Genomic DNA, 18,093 nt, shown 5'->3' on the forward strand with positions numbered 1-18,093 from the left:
ACTGGTTTATACTTTCCTTAGCAATAAGGACTCCACCCTTTTCTGAGGATGGTGGTAGCAGCAAGTTTAATCCTACGCAGATATAACCTTTTGTCTAATTTTACTTCGACCAGGGTGCTGGTCGGGACTTTTCCTTTGGGTACTGTAGTCCCGTAAGACTTCGCTTTACTTCATATAGAGTGAGACCACTATATGGTACTGGCTGGCGAGTGATTCATACATAGGTATATGTACTCTTCGTTCGTTTCTAGAGTCTAGTAGGACTCCTCCCTGTAGGGGGCAGGAAGCGCTTTCATGGCTTATGATTAGTGAAAAGATGTATAACGGTAACATCTTAGGTCTGTCAGTCGAGTTGACTAAGAAACATTCTTGAGGAGTACGGCACGTATTGAGAATCCACAGATACAGTAATGCTCTGGTATACTTCCATCAGGACGACATGGCTTGAGCCCAAAAAACGGATTTTGAGCGAAGCGAAAAATCTATTTTTGGGTAAGATAGCCATGTCGTCCTGATGGACCCGCCCTGCTCCTTTTCAAAAAAAAAATAAATAAATAAATAAGAGTGAAAAGGATAGTAGGACCCCTCCCTACATACAGTATCTGTAGCACCTCGTGTATCGCTACAAGGAATACAGATGGCGCCGTGAGCGGCGCAGGGCACGCTTTCGAAACGGGGAGGAGAGATGCCTTATGAACGGCTCCCCCCTTTCTTATCGCTTTCGTTTTCTTGCCATTTGACCCCTACGAAGTGTTAACTCTATTCGGGGTATAGATTGCTATGAGGCGTGTCAAGAATACGTCCACTGATATTTACGATATCCCTAAGGTCTTTTTAGGGATACTCGCTCCAGGAGTTAGAATTCTGGGTACCTGAAGGTAAATTCTCTGGGAATATCGCCGTATTTGTAATATACCCTAGGAAGCTGCCTTTAAGGAACTTCCATCAGGACGACATGGCTATCTTACCCAAAAATAGATTTTTCGCTTCGCTCAAAATCCGTTATATATATAACCACACCCTAAGCACGCGTATTATCACCTAGTTTTCCCGTTAAAAATTACGCTTATATGAGTTACTGAATGGTGTCTAAAGTAAAATATATAATCAAAAAGCAAAGCACTAGAGGTACTCACCATTAAACAGTAGGTATTCCAACTTTCCTTATCGAGAAATAGATCCAATGGGCACAAAAATCCGATCACAACTAAAAGATACTAGAAATCAGACGTTGACAGAAACTAGTTGGCTGATATCGCTCTATCAGTAACAACCAGTGAAGCAGTTAATTGGTAACTACCTAAAAACGGTAACAACTTGTCAATGGGTTAGGAGCAATATTCTTTATTTTTAATTTGGGTGGGGGTAGGGGGCTAAGGTTAAATAGGACTGACGGCAGATTGTATCAACAACCAAATAGTACTTTATCATTTTGACGATATTTGAAACTAATTACAATTTGCACAGGATGACTATCGTAAAACACCAGGCCTACTTTGCATCTACTTACGATCTCTCTCTCTCTCTCTCTCTCTCTGTATATATATATATATATATATATATATATATATATATATATATATATATATATATATAATATATATATATATATATATATATATATATATATAAATATATATATATAAATTATATATATATATATATATATATATATATATATATATATATATATATATATATATATATATATATAAATCTTCAGCTTTTATTTTTTATTTCATCTAATTTCTAGTTTACAGAGGAGAATAATCTAATTATATAATTGGTATTTATGTTATTTGTCTTTGGTTTTAAAGTATGAAGATAAAAACCTCTCAGACGAATACTCCATTGGAAAGAGAGAGAGAGAGAGAGAGAGAGAGAGAGAGAGAGAGAGAGAGAGAGAGAGAGAGAGAGAGAGAGAGAGAGAGAGAGAGAGAGAGAGAGAGAGAACTACTTGTCGGGTAGTACTGTATTGCTCTTTCTAAAAGAGAGAATTGTCACACAGTTGGTTATTCTCATCAAAGCTATTATTATTATTATTATTATTATTATTATTATTATTATTATTATTATTATTATTATTATTATTATTATTTCTTGTTAAGCTACAACCCTTTTTGGAAAAGTAGGATGCTATAAGCCTGATAGCTCTAACAGGGAAAATAGCACATAAAGGAAAGGAAATAAACTATATTGGCTATAGGAAGTAGTTAATAACAATATAGAATATCTTAAGATTCAGTAACAACGTTAGAATATATATATATATATATATATATATATATATATATATATATATATATATATATATATATATATATATATATATATATATACAATGAAGAGAGAATAGTGTGTCTGAGTGTACACTCAACCAAGAGAACTTAGCCCAAGACAGCAGAAGACCATGGGACGGAGGCTATGGCACTACCCAAGGCTGGAGAATAAATATCTACAGGCGACTTTGGGGGGGGGGGGGCGGGTTCAAGGTGATTTGAAAAGTATTGTAATTAGTTAAACACTCTTTATTAGTGTATTAGTCTGGGTTAGCATTTTGATGTAATAAATACTGCACGTCAGTTGCATACGCAATGCATTTTAATGAGTTGATGCATGCAGACTCTCCCTGCCCTCAGGTGAGACATAGCTCCAAAATGTGTCGTGTTTTATTAAGAACCGAGTTAATACTCAAAAGAAGTAATGAAAAGGACGAATTTTAAATCTTAAGAGATGACTAAGTCACTTCATATGGTGAGTGACAAAACTCAAAATTAAACAACACTCGGAGATAAAATTTTTTTTTTTTTACATTTATTACGTTTACTCTATCACTAAGAAGTTGATTAACTATACTGTACTAGCAACCAGGTAGCTCTCTGCATCAGTACCAGTGTCAGTTTTTGGCGATTTGTCATTGTATATCTAAGTATATCTGCATAGGAGGGGCTGTCACACATTCAATAGTGCTTGAATCCTTAGATCTTTCTTATAGTTCCTAAGTCCGTTCTGTGCACATTGACCCTTTTACCCCCAAAGGACGTACTGGTACGTTTCACAGAACTCATCCCTTTACCCCCATGGACGTACCGGTACATCCTTGCAAAAAAATGCTATAAAAAATTTTTTTTTCTTCTTTTTGATAATTTTTTGTGAAAATTAAGGCATTTTCCAAGAGAATGAGACCAACCTGACCTCCCTATGACGAAAATTAAGGCTGTAAGAGCAATTTAAAAAAAATATACTGCAAAATTTGCTGGGGAAAAAATAACCCCTTGGGGGTTAAGGATTGGAAATTTCCAAAGAGCCTAGGGGTAAAAGGGTTAATACACTGGCTTGGGAATGAGGAAGACAAGTTTAATATTTTCTTGTCATATTGGATCCCATGTTCTAACATTTCACAGGAAAGTTCTTGGAGACTTGCATAGCGTATCAACCCCAAAACTACTGTAGTAATGCTAATAATGATTAAGCATTTTTAGGGTACAGATATTTCAATATTATCTGCCCCTAATATAGTAATAAAGATTTAACTGATTGACTTGTTTTTATCTGCCAGCATTTTCTAATGTTCTAATTTCTAAGTATCAATCAATTATGGTTATTCTATTATTATGATTGCTATTAGATGTTTTGTCAATTAATTATTAGTATTAATGTTATTTTATATTTATGAAAAGGTGGAGACGGATGGCTAAGAGTTTGGGAAGCAGAGACCTTAGAAGAAGCAGCTATTAAGGCAACAGGTAAGTTGAACGTTGGTTGGAACTTTTTGCAGGCATACAGTAATGTCTCTTGATACAAAATTAATTGGTTCCAAAGTGGCTTTCGTGTCGTGATTTTTTATCGTATTATGAGGTGAAAATCTTCTTACCATGAATTTTTCGTACATAGAAACTTTCACATCAAGAGGCATCACTGTAACTCCTTATAAATACTGTACTTTTTCTATGAAACATTGACTGGTTTCTTTTTGTATGAAGTTCCTCAGCTGTCATAATTTTTATGCTCTTGACTTATATATTGGTTTCTTGGATGCAGAGTCTGCCATTTTAAACATTTATTTTCATCTGAAAGGAACTTTCATATGTATTGATATTCAAAATTTTTCTCCTCTGTTACACTGACATGACTTTTAGTTAGAGTGCTCTTGCTCAGCTTGAAATCATTGTGATCTTTGATTGTTGTAAGGACTTCAGAGATAAAAAAATAACAAGATTTATATGAATTATAATCATTGCAATAGATGCTCCCATAATCAAATAATGTACTAGGTTGACACAATTCAGATACATTTTAACTGTGAACTAGTGGTCTCGGCATATGACACACTGATGTGGTAATCTTTGAACAGAATGACATAGATCAGTAAGCCATACTTCAATTGGGATATATAGCTTCATTCCAACAAAATAAAGTGATTTTTCAACTAATAATGTACATTTCAGCAATTTTAAACTTCAAAAGTTCAAACTTGCAGTAAATGTTTTTGTGTTGAACAGGCTAATATAACTCTTGTTTTATCGTTTATTTATGAAAGATCTATTTTGATGTTGTTACTGTTCTTAAAATGTTATTTCAACTGTTCATTAATTCCCTTGTAGTTTATTTATTTCCTTATCTTTTCCTTTCCTCACTGGGATATTTTTCCCTGTTGGAGCCCTTGGGATTATAGCATTCTGCTTTTCCAACTAGGGTTGTAGCTTAGTTAACAACAACAACAACAACAACAACAACAACAACAACAACAACAACAACAACAACAACAACAATAATAATAATAATTATTATTATTATTATTATAACAACAATAACAATGGCCGATTAGTGACAGAATTTGGAAGAGTATGTGAGAGAAGGAAATTGAGAGTTAATGTGGGTAAGAGTAAGGTTATGAGATGTACGAGAAGGGAAGGTGGTGCTAGATTGAATATCATGTTGAATGGAGAGTTACTTGAGGAAGTAGATCAGTTCAAGTACTTGGGGTCCGTTGTTGCAGCAAAGGGTGGAGTGGAAGCAGATGTACGTCAGAGAGTGAATGAAGGATGCAAAGTGTTGGGGCAGTTAAAGGAGTGGTAAAGAATAGAGGGTTAGGCATGAATATAAAGATAGTTTTGTATGAGAAAGTGATTGTACCAACTGTGATGTATGGAGTGGAGTTGCTGGGAATGGAAGTGACAGAGAGATGGAAATTGAATGTATTTGAGAGGAAGTGTCTGAGGAGTATGGCTGGTGTATCTCGAGTAGATAGGGTTAGGAACGAAGTAGTGAGGCTAAGAACAGGTGTAAGAAGTGAATTAGTAGCTAGAGTGGATATAAATGTGTTGAGGTGGTTTGGCCATATTGAGAAAATGGAAAATGGCTGTCTGCTAAAGAAGGTGATGAATGCAAGAGTTGATGGGAGAAGTACAAGAGGAAGGCAAAGGTTTGGGTGGATGGATGGAGTGAAGAAAGCTCTGGGTGATGGATGGTGATAAGAAAGTTCTGGGTGATAGGAGGATAGTTGTTAGAGAGGCAAGAGAGCCTGCTAGAAATAGGAATGAGTAGCGAGCGATTGTGACACAGTTCTGGTAGGCCCTGCTGCTCCTTCCTGTCGCCTTGGATGACCGTGGAGGTAGCAGCAGTAGGGGATTCAATGTTATGAAGCTTCATCTGTGGTGGATAATGGGGAAGGGTGGGCTGTGGCACCCTAGCAGTACCAGCCGAACTCGGTTGAGACCCTCGCCAGGCTGGGAGGAGGGTAAAGAGGAAAGATCCCCTTTTTTCATATGATAATAATAATTGAGGAATATAATTGATAATTACTAATTCATGATAAAGTATAAATAGATATAAATATAAAAATATAAGAAATATAAAAGTATAAATAGATATAAATATAAAAATATTAGAAATATAGAAATAAGAATACAAAAATATGAAAATATAAAAAACAAAATGAACAATTGAAAATGAAAAAACGAAAATAAAAATGATTAATAAAAAATAAGAAATAAACAACAACAACAAAATTATATGGTAAGAGGAAATAATACCCAAAGACTGGGAGGACAGTCCAATGGTATCTATAAGCATAAATGTGACATCATGGAATGCAACAACTACAGGAGAATTAAACTATCAGAATATGGTGTGAAAGTTTTAGAGGGTACTAGATGAAAGATTGAGAGAGATTGTAAAGTTTGAGAAACAGCAGTATGGATTTATGAGGAGGAGCGGCTGTGGAGGCCATCTTTATCGTAATGCAGTTACAGGAAAAGAGACTAGAGGGAAACCAGAAGCTCTTCTGAGCATTTGTACGATTAGAGAAGACTTATGATAGAATACCAAGAGAAGTGATGTTTTAGTTCTTGAAGAAGAGGAAAGTCCCAGAGAAGTAGAGATAATATGCATTAGAACACGGACAAAAGTAATTCTAGCTTTTGACGAATCAGAAACCTTTTGAGGTTAGTGTTTGATTACACCAGAGGTCAACATTAAGCTAATTTTTATTTGTGTTGGTCTTGGATGTGTTGAGTGAAGGGATCCGAAATGAAGAGTTGTGGTAGTTGCTATATGCAGATTATTTGGTGATTATTGCTGAAAATGAGGATGAATTACAGTGTTGGTTGGTAGAGTGGCAAGAGACTTTGGAAAGGGGTAGCTTGAGGGTAAATGTGGATAAGATTGATGCTATTGTGAGCAGTAATGAAGGTACGGAAAGGATAGCCATACATGTAAATAGAGTAGCAGTTATAAAACAGGTAGAACAATTTATATACTTTCTACTATAAATCAGGAGGGAGAATATGAGGCTGAAGTTTAGGATAGGATAAAAGTAGCATGAGGAATGTGAAGGGAGGTAGCTTATGTGATAAGAACATGCCAATCAAGGTAAAAGTCAAGATCTAGTAACAAGACCAATGTTAATGTATGTATCAGAAACTTGGGCTTCAAGACAAAAAGAGGGAGCAGGATTTGAGAGAACAGAGATGAGATTGTTTAGCTGGATTATGGGATATTACTACTTGAAAGATTGAAAAATGATGAAATAGGGAGAATGGCAAGTGCAGTAAAGATTACAGAGATGATGAGAGTGTCACGACTGAGATGTAGGCACATGTTAAGGATAGATGGTGGGGAGGGAGTGAGTAGGGCTTGAGAGGAACATGTTAGGGAGAGAAGATCAAAAGAGAGGAAGAAAATTAGATGGTGAGATAAGTTGAAGGATGATATGGAGAGAAGAGGTTTGGTGGAAGAGGATGCCTTTGATAGAACGCATTGGAGAGGGCACGTCAGGCACCCAACCCCTTAATGTAGGGAAAATGGTTGAGAAGATGATTATATATATATATATATATATATATATATATATATATATATATATATATATATATTTTATATATATATATATATATATATATATATATATATATATATATATATATATATATATATATATATATATATATATATATATATATATATATATATATACACACACATATATATATATATATATGTATATATATACAGTATATATATATATATATATATATATATATATATATATATATAATATATATATATATGTAAATATCACCCACGAACGGCATTTAATACCGAATTCTATCTTGGGAATATATATCCACTTGGAATTCATTTTATGGTAACAGCTTCTGGCCGGGTAGAGATTCGAACCCCCACCTGTACGGCTGGAAACTATGCCTACAGTGACTCTACCGAGTGAGGTATCACGGGTAGAGATTCAAACCCCCACCTGTACGGCTGGAAACTATGCCTACAGTGACTCTACCGAGTGAGCTATCAAGAGAGATAGCTCACTCGGTAGAGTCACTGTAGGCATAGTTTCCAGCCGTACAGGTGGGGGTTCGAATCTCTACCCAACCAGAAGCTGTTACCATAAAATGAATTCCAAGTGGATATATATTCCCATGATAGAATTCGGTATTAAATGCCATTCGTGGGTGATATTTACATTGATTGAAATCACGTGTGCTTGTGATATATGTACGCACACACACACATATATATATATATATATATATATATATGTATATATATATATATATATATATATATATATATATATTTATACAGTAATACCTTGAGATACGAGCTTAATGCGTTCCGGAACCCGAGCTATTTGTCAATTCACTTGTATCTCGGATTAATTTTTACCATATAAAATAACTTTAAAAAATTAATACGTTCCTACCCTCTGTAAAAACACCTCAAAACAGTATTTTACAGTGGAAAAACATGTTTTAAATTGTTATAATTCACAACCTACACTCACAAAATAACAAATACCTATGTACTGGTTATGATCTGCAATAAAATGTGACATTATTATGGAGTTCTTACCTTTAAGACAGACGTTAGCGGCTAACGGCAGTTTGTGCGGAGGAGGAGGGAGAGAGAAAGGGGAGGAGAGAGACTTGACTGCAATACGTTCGATACGCTACACTTTTGTAACAATACGTAACCTAACTTAAACTTTAGATTTAACTTAAATGAAATTAGCTTACTGTACACACGCTTAAAAATAAATGTTAATCTTACGTTACACTATACTTAATTCTAATTTTGTTCTCATTTTCATTTTTTTTACTTTTCTTCTTCCGGCTTGGCTCTTTTTGACTCGCTTTCACCTTCACTTTTTGCGTGCCTTTTTTAAAGGAAACTATTTAGGAATGTTTGCTTTTGTCTCCCCTTCAAAATTTTACGAAAATGACGTACACTTGTCGTCACAAAAGGCTAACGCACGACCACACACCATTTGTCCGGGTCCCTCTTTTCCATAAAATCAGAAAACTCTTGCCACTTTGCTGACATGTTTCTGATTTCCTTCTTTATAGCATCCTTCTGCTTGAGGATGGTACATATTGTTGATGTAGCCTACTCCTCTCATATTGGCAAGCCATCTCAGTCACTCGTACATGTTTTTCGATAATTATTTTATGTTTTATCTCGATTGTCATCATACGCTTTTTCTTTTTACTACCCTTGTTTGTACTCGCTTGCTTTGTACCCATTGCTTATTCACTTAATTCTGTACTGATTAACGCAAAAAAACACGTAAAAAATATTACTCAGAGATGGAACAGCAAGATAAAAGAAAGTTCATAAAATTAGTAGATCAAAGTGATATTGAGAAGCAGAAGTAGATGAGAGAGAGAGAGAGAGAGAGAGAGAGAGAGAGAGAGAGAGAGAGAGAGAGAGAGAGAGAGAGAGAGAGAGAGAGAGAGAGAGAGAGAGAAAGAAAGAAGTTACATTCAAACTGGGGGAGCAGTTTCACCAAGTTCGAGAGCCCTCTTACCGTCACAATGCTTCAACAGGGAAACAATATTCCCTATTGAAGCACGATGACTTTATTAAGATATTCTCTCGTCATGAAGGTATTCTCAAGTTAAAATCCTGAAGGTCAGGGCTTTGGGTGGAAAATTAAAAAAATCTTAATGTTTCCATTTTTGCCCTAGAATGTTTTAGGGAGTCATTTCTAGTGGTATTTATTGCCACTTCCCACGTTTACTCTACCCGTTGTAATTATATATATATATACTCTATATACACAGAATGGTTTGCAGACCTAATGCATCTGCTCACAGAGGCTCTGAAGGAGCTCCCTCCACTTCCAAGGCTATTCAGACAACCATATGTGAAGATATTCCATCGAGTTGTAACATCGGTGCGTCTTCACACCTGGAGGCTATCCAGCAACTGCTCACAAAGAAAGACTTTTCAGAACTAGTTTTGAGATGCATATCAGGATACCTCCAGGAGTCAACAGCTACAGTATACCAGGCTAAATGGTGCATCTTTTGTGGTTGGTGTCTTGGACGGGGTATAGCTCCACTTGGTGCCTCTATACCAACAATAGTGAAGTTCTTGTTATACCTCAGGGAGGAAATACTCTTCAGTGTCGGCAGTGAAAGGCTATCCCTCAGACTCGAGCCTTGTCTTTTTTGCTAAATAGAGATAACATTTCCTCTTCAACAGAATTGTCATTACTCATATGAAACTTCGAGTGTACCTGCCCCCAGTCGGAAGTCAGACCTCCGCCATGGAACGATGTTAAGGTCTTCTGTTCACTGAAAGTAGTCCCTTATGAGCCTCTTTGTCAAGCTTTAGACAAAGACTTGACTTTAAAGATGACTTTTCCCCTAGCTCTGGCCTTTGCAAAGAGTCTGTGAGCTACATGGTCTCTCTTACGATGTTTCCCATGCAAGGGGATGGGGGCAAGTCCAATTCAGTCTCATCCCTGAGTTTGTATCGAAGACTCAAGGTCCGTCTATAGCGGATCCTAGATTCAGGCCCCTTTGGATTGAGAGTTTGGTTTGTAACAGATAATCCTGATCAACTTTTACTATGCTTTTTGAGGGTAATGGCGTTGTATCTCCAAAGAACGTGAGGAGCCCGTCTGCAGCGCAACAGGCTCTTCGTTAAAATGGGGGTAACCAAAAGGAGAATCACTTTACTCGATTTCCTCTTGGATCAGACTGGTTATAGAAAGAGCTCTCGCATCTGAACTCTCTACTGCTGATTGACGCCCCCGTGCACATTATGTCAGGGGATTGAGTACCTCCCTAACATTCAAAAAGAATTTTTTCTGTGATGCAGATGCTACAAGCTGGTGTGGAAACGTCAAACCACGTTTACCGCCCACTAACTGCATGGCATAACCCACAGGACTCTACACACATTCTCGATAGGTCCTGAGGTGGCTGCTTAATACATGGTCTAATACACCTCAGCTCCCTGCTAGGACAAGTAGCAGATGGTCGAGGGCAGACATTACTTGCGAGTAAGTCTAAGGTGAATGTGCACGTGACTGGCCACTTCCTACTTCATCCTCCGAGGGACTCTGCATAGCTGACCTCGTCTGTCTGCGGGTGACTACCATGCTCTTTGTGCAACCTGATATACATGTATATATTTATGTCCCTGTACTACAAGCAAGGGGAAGTCGGGTAATGAGTGTAGACCAACTGTATGCTTATCTATGCTTATCACAGAAATTTTCTATTTCCAGCATTTATTGTCCAGGCCATTATCCTATGAGGATAACGTGGTGTCAGGGTCCCTCTCTAACTGCTCGTACAAAGCACAAGTCATCCCGGGTCAGTAACCAGCCAGTTGGTTTGAGGACTTCCACCCACCCAAAAGTGAGTCTCCTAAGTGAAGAGCGGAAGGTTTGTATGTTGCGCTGGAATAAATAACAAGTATGTATTTTTCCTAGCAATACAAACCTGGAGGTCTTTACACATACTGTAGTGGTCCCATCCGCACCTACCTCCGAAAAGTCCTGCCGCATTTGCAAAAGTGACGGTTAATAGCTAGTGCTGGTGTGAGCAGGGTCTAACGTACCGCGCTCCCACCCCCGCCGCTGGGTAGTTACACCTTACTGAAAAGCTTTATCGGCTAGTTTCAGCTTCGCTAAAAAAAAATACGGTACTCCTAAGTAAAGAGCTCCAGGTTTGTATAGCTTGGAAAAATACAAATTACTTCCAAATTCGTTATTTTAATGTTGTTAATATTCTTGAAATATTATATTTTAGTTGTTCATTACTTCTCATGTTATTTACTTATTTCTTTATTTTCTTATCCTTACTGGGCTATTTTTCCCTGTTGGAGTCCTTGGGCTTGTAGCATCCTGCTTTTCTAACTAGGGTAATAGCTTAGCTAGTGAAAATTATAATAATGATATGAATTTCGGTAGCCTTCGGTAATATTTCATCATAATGTCGCTAATAACTAACCATATATGTGTGTGTATCAATATAAATACAGTATACAACAACAACAAAAATCAAATGCGGCCATTTCTAGTCCACTGCATGACAAAAGCCTCAGATATGTTAATCATGAGGACCTAGAGTTAGCTCGGACTTCGTAGAAGTCTGTGGTACAGGTTCAAATCCACAGCCGACCAGTCAGAGAGGCGGATACTTTGCTATCTGTATAGAGACATCAGGATTATGTGTGTAATCGACGGATAGGTTTGCTTAAAACAAATGGGTGTTACAGACTAACACACATACAAGCAAAGCCACTGCAACACCTTCTAAAAACATAACAGATACAGTACCTTACACGTCTCAAACTGTTGACCAAACCGCGACAATACTCTTTGCTGCTTGGAGGAAGGATACTGGTGATTGGTAAAATACATGAACATACGAAACCGGGTTCTAAAGCGATGTCAGGCAGGGCAGCCGATCAGGACTATGGTCTACCCCAAAGCCGAAGCAAAGTCCTTCAAAAAGAAGGCAACTATGCTTACCCATAAATTGGAAAAAACCACTTTAATAGAAGAAGAATATTATCTGTAGATGACACTACTCTCTTTACATCAATTCAATCTCTCTAGTGACACCTGTGGTTACTGAATACCTTAATAGGGATCTAGCTAGAATTTGTGAATAGTACAAATTGTGGGCGATGAAGTTGAACCCTAGCAAAACTCCTAGTATAATTGTAAGTAGGTCAAGGACAGTTGTTATTCAACATACATATTTTGAATGTTGTTATCCTGTGTAGCCTTCAACTGCTGACTCTCATGTTAATTTGTTGGACAAAAACGTGCGGTCTATCAAAGTCCTTATCCCTGATCTTGACATTAATCTCTGACACCATCATTAGGTTATTTTTTTTTTTTTTGCATGTTGGCATTAGATTTTTCATGATTCCGACCATCCTCTGCATTCAGATCTTCTCAGACTCTACCATCCATATGCAGTACTGTACTAGGTATTCAGTCAGTTCAAAAAATCTTCCCTTCTCCATTATAAAGCTTATTACTACATGTTAATCTAGAATTTTTGTTCCAGATGTGAACAAATTGTTGACAGGTTGACATAACTATTTTAAGTGCGTATTTATGAATCTTGTATCTAACATTGTTACTAATCTTAATATTCCTTATAACTTTAAATTAGTTCTCATTTATAGTTGTTGCTTCTCGATTTCCTTTCTTCACTTGGTTGTTTTAACAGTTGGAGTCCTTAGGGTTGTATCCTAGCATTTTTTTTACCTTGGTTACATTTTAGCTGGTAACAATAATAATAAGCAAAGCCAAAATTACCCTCATCAAGCAGCCAACTAAACTGTAATTTTAAAAAGGCTCTACATAACAAGTAATATATCTTACTTTTGTTTTCAGGATCAGATTTACTGACAAAGGGATGGAGCGAGACAAGTGTAACGAAAGGCTGGCTTCAGCTCCTGAGGGAGGTCCATGTCCACAAAGGGCCAGGTTTCCCAGTCACTCTATTGCCTTTTATCAGGCAGCAAACAGCATGGATCATACAGGTAAGATCAGCATACAGTTTAAATCATATAGATAAGATCCTCAAACAGCTTGGATCATACAGGTAAGATCAGTATGCAGTGTGGATCATACAACATTCATTTAATCACTTAGATTTATATCACTCTGTAATATTGAATAATACTACAGTTAAGGTAATATATACTGTTTTAGTTCAGTTGAGTTATATCTTATATAAGTGCTTGCCATTAACTGTACAACATTCACACACTTTATAGCAATGTTTTAACACAGCATAGTTGTTAAATTATATTCTAGATTTACTTACATGTTTTAGCAATTCTTCTCTGAATGGAGCCATTAATTTATTAAATTGGATGGTTGTAATTTGTGACTCTACTTAGCATTTCTGTAGCCAAAGCCTTCCCGTGAGAGTGACCAAATTTCAAAACATCTGAATTGATGTTCATAAGATTTCAGTAAGTTGACCTTGCTGGCCTTTGAATTAACAATGACTCCTAAGAACTATGCCGATTAGATTCCAGTCTGTATTGAAAATTACTCCATTTTTGGTGACCGTACCTTGCAAACCATTGATGTTGAATTATTATCTGTAAAACAATATACCTCTAAATTCAGTGTAGAATTTATCCCACTTGAGACTGAAATTTTCATATCCCAAAGTCTTTTTTATTTAATTGTTGTTGTATGGTAACAATATTTTCCATACTAATCTTGGAAAAGCACAGAACAAAAGTATTAGTATCTATAAGTATCTGGTTTAGCTGTTTAATTCTGACTAACTGCAGCATTTTAATTCTATATGTAAGTGTTTCTATGGGTTTAACCTGTAGGGCATAATAGAAGATTCAGTTAGATTTGCAAAAGAAATTCCTTATAAAGTTATCATCGTATAATAAAGACGACAGCTATTTAAGGATTAAAATACCCCAACCATGGTATTTTGAAAGCTTTCCAACAGTAACACAATCTAATTATTATCTTTTAAATATGAAAAACAAATGTTTAATCATCCTCGATCATACATAATGATAACCTCTTTAAATGGATGAAAAAAATTAAAGCACTTCAAAGAAACCCAGATTCCCGTCATTAAGTATAATATGGATCTAAAATTGATAGAATATGAGACAATAGATATATTTTTCCCTGAAGTATCTATATGAGATCCATGCCATGATGTCTTCAAACTAGATGTTTGAAAGCTAAGACAGGTCTTTTATGGAAGAATTGTGAATATCGTCTTTTGTTTATATAGAATGCTGTGTTTAGTGCATTTTAAGCGTTATTGTGATGAAAAAAATTCATACTTCATATTTTCATTGTCATCTTTTCAAATGATAAAAAAGTCTTCAAATATAGATTTATAATATAGATAGATTTGTAAACCTACTTGGTTGCCACCACATGATTGCATCCTTAACCTCTACATATTCCATCTAGAATTTTAATAATGAATTTCTTCATCCCCATCGCTTCTTAGACAAATACTGGTGCTATTTACGGTGTATGGGAAGGAGACTGGCACAGCTGCGTCCTGCACAATGGACCTAGCGGGGCCGTGTCTGGTGTTGCCATGGCTCCTAACCATCTTCTTGTGGCTACCACCACCCAACATCGATATCTTCAAGTTGCCGCTCTTCCCCAGGTGAGATGTACAGTATATCACTTTTGAATTAGTTCAGTTTATTATTTTAATTCTTGAAGCTTCATCTGTGGTGGATAATGTGGGAGGGTGGGCTGTGACACCCTAGCTGTACCAGCTGAACTCGGTTGAGTCCCTTGTTAGGCTGGGAGGAACGTAGAGAGTAGAGGTCCCTTTTTTGTTTTTGTTTCTTTGTTGCTGTTGGCTACCCCCCAAAATTGGGGGAAGTGCCATGGTATATGTATGTATGTATGTAGATATAACGGAAATAAGATTTCTGAAAATCTATGATCATGAAGATAAAAAGACTCAGTCAATCTTTTCGAGTCAAATAATTGTTACTGTATAACGATAGTTAATCTAAATTCCTCATACTGTATCTAATTAATTAAATGCTGAAAGCTAAAGTACACTATTTAACTTTTAAGCTCCTGTGAACTGTATACTACAGTTATCTAACAAATAGGACTGATGTTCCTTTTTTTTTCTTTTCAGAAGGACAGACATAGACCAGCCACTGACGATGACAAGCAAAGGATCATAGTCCCAACATCTATAGCTCAGGCAGAGGTTCCTGGATCACCCCAATGTGTCACATGGGCTGTATGCCAGGTAACTCTCGGAAAGTTAGAAAAAGAATTAACAAAAATTCTGTGCTGTGGTTATTTTTGTTAGCGCTGATGTTAATGATAGTGCTCTCAACTGAACCTGCCTAGTCCTTGTCCTCAATTTCATTATTATCAATTCTAAATTGTGTACTATTGCACTATTGTACAAGGGATTACTATGGACTGAGTCAAGTTTTATGCAAATTTCCATCTTGTTTTGATTAAAACGTTTAACTTTTTCTACCTGTAATAGTACCTTTTCATCAATAAGTTAAGTACAGATCTGGAAGAATTTTCTAAAATTACTTCAAGCAATAGAATAATTTTATTATTTTATTAAAAGCAAATTAATATTTTTCGTTGGGGTTTGAAACCATAACACTATGTTTACTACAGATATTTTTAAGGCAGTTGATAAGAGCTTCCGCAAAATATCAAGTTATACCGATAAGAGAATTTTTTTCTTTTTTCTTTTCCTAATTAAGGTTTGGTATTTCAGTAACAAAGTTTAACTTAACTTTAACTTGTTATTTCAGGTTTCTGAAGATGACAATCTATTGGTAGTTGGTCTTGAGGATGGATCAGTCATTCTTTATCTGCTTCATGCTTCCATGAAGACCTCCAGTACTCAACTAACACTTGTCCAGACAGAGAGGCCTCATGAATCTCCCATTGTATATGTCACAGCTTCAGAGAAATACGAGATGGAAAATAGTGGGCGAGCGTCTCTTGTTATAACTGCTAGTGAAGATTGCAGAATATTTATATTCCATCTTGTGAAAGCTGGAAAAGTAACCAAATTAGAGCCCTTTGGATTTCATCAACTTGAAGATGTCCCAGAAAGAGTACAAATTAAAGAGGTCAGATCAAATTCTGTCATACTTTTAGTCTTGATAAGTGAGACATAGTTTGAGCTATTGATATATATGAAATCTATTATTTAAATAAAGTAATTATAATCGCTTAATTTTGAGTAGTTAGGACATTCAAAGATTATTTGAAAAAGAAAACTCACTCCATTTAGAATTTTTAAAATTTTGAATAATGATCCATTAATCTACAGACAGTGATTCTTGTGGAGCAAAGAGATGGGTTAGCACTGGAAATACCAATCTCATCTGTACAAGTAATGGAATCTTCTGGTCTATCCCCCACTGGCGATGTTTCCGCTGTTAAACTCAGAGAATCCCCAGATTCATGGCTGCTTCAGCAAAATTGTGATTGCAAGGAAATCTGGAAAGGTTCTACCATTGTTAAAAAAGAATTACTTGAAGAAGTGGCACAAGGTTACTGGCCCGGAGAACATCAAACAATTGTGCTGACTGTCCCTTCGTAAGTAGCATCTGAAAGTTATACCATATATTCAGCTGTAATGTTGTATTTTAAGCTACATGTATTGAAAAATTATGAAGTTATATGAAGACCTTGATAATGTCCAGGATCTTGATTTGAAATTACTGTCTAGGAACAGAGGGGAAAATAGCATATGGGTGACAACCTTCTTCTTCTTCTTCTTCTTCTTCTTCTTCTTCTTCTTCTTCTTCTTCTTCTTCTTCTTCTTCTTCTTCTTCTTCTTCTTCTTCCTACTAGCCAATCTACAACCCTAGTTGGAAAAGTAAGATGCTATAAGCCCAAGGGCTTCCTCTCTTTTTTTCCATATCATTGACTATTGCTGTTAGCAAGTCCTTCTCTCCCCTTATAAATGCTATTAAGGTACCTCAGCTTTCCATCCATTACCCTTGTTTTCATAGCAGATGCTCCCACATCCCCTCTAAGGGCTACAATTGCTGTATTCTTTACACCACCTAACATCCTTCTATACACTCCATTCTCTATTCTCTGCAACTTTACTATTTCAGTTTCCATTAAGTTAATTACATTTGTTCCATATAATATAGAAGGTAGCGCTACACATTTCCAGTATGTTTTCCCTATCAGTATTTTATTACAACTTTTTTCTATGATTGAATGTGTAAGATTAGCTAGCTTTTGCGCCTTAACTATCATTTCACTTTTCTGTGTTTTGAACATATTCCTACTATCATCTACCTTGATACCTAGGTATTTAATATTGCTTACTACTCTGATTCCCTTTATGTTATCTGGTTTCTCCTTCATATTATATATAAGTACGCTGCTTTTGTTTCTATTTATGTCTAAACCACACTGCTTTCCTATATCTATCACTTTCCTTATTCAGCATCCTCTATATTCTCAGCAAGTACTAGGACATCATCAGAAAAAAATAATACTACTAGCTTTATAATATCATTTTTAAAACCATTGCCTTCCTTTTCTACTTGTTTTATAATCTGATAAGTAATTAATCTGAATAATGTAGAGCCAGTACAACCTTGCTTTATTCCACTACTTACGCTCAATTTTTGTTCTACTCTTTCCCCTATGTCTAACGTAGTAGAGTCTCCCACATATACTTCAGCTATAGAGTTTATTATACTCGTATGTAATTTATATTGCTTTAATGTTTCTATCAGTGCTTCCCTTTTTATGGTATCAAAAACGTTTTTGAAATCTAAAGAGGCAAC

At 36.1% G+C, this 18,093-nt stretch overlaps 1 protein-coding gene across 1 annotated transcript in view; it reads left to right on the top strand.

Moving 5' to 3' along the window:
• LOC137630044 (cilia- and flagella-associated protein 44-like) overlaps positions 1-18,093 on the top strand; it is a 167,625-nt gene that overhangs the window by 49,541 nt on the left and 99,991 nt on the right. The window contains exons 6-11 of the mRNA XM_068361535.1: positions 3,681-3,746; positions 13,166-13,314; positions 14,778-14,942; positions 15,435-15,551; positions 16,084-16,407; positions 16,611-16,879. Coding sequence (XP_068217636.1) covers positions 3,681-3,746; positions 13,166-13,314; positions 14,778-14,942; positions 15,435-15,551; positions 16,084-16,407; positions 16,611-16,879 — 1,090 coding nt within the window. The remainder of the gene's footprint in view (positions 1-3,680; positions 3,747-13,165; positions 13,315-14,777; positions 14,943-15,434; positions 15,552-16,083; positions 16,408-16,610; positions 16,880-18,093) is intronic.

Source organism: Palaemon carinicauda, chromosome 38, assembly GCF_036898095.1.
Source record: "Palaemon carinicauda isolate YSFRI2023 chromosome 38, ASM3689809v2, whole genome shotgun sequence".
NCBI classification, from domain to species: Eukaryota; Metazoa; Arthropoda; class Malacostraca; order Decapoda; family Palaemonidae; genus Palaemon; species Palaemon carinicauda.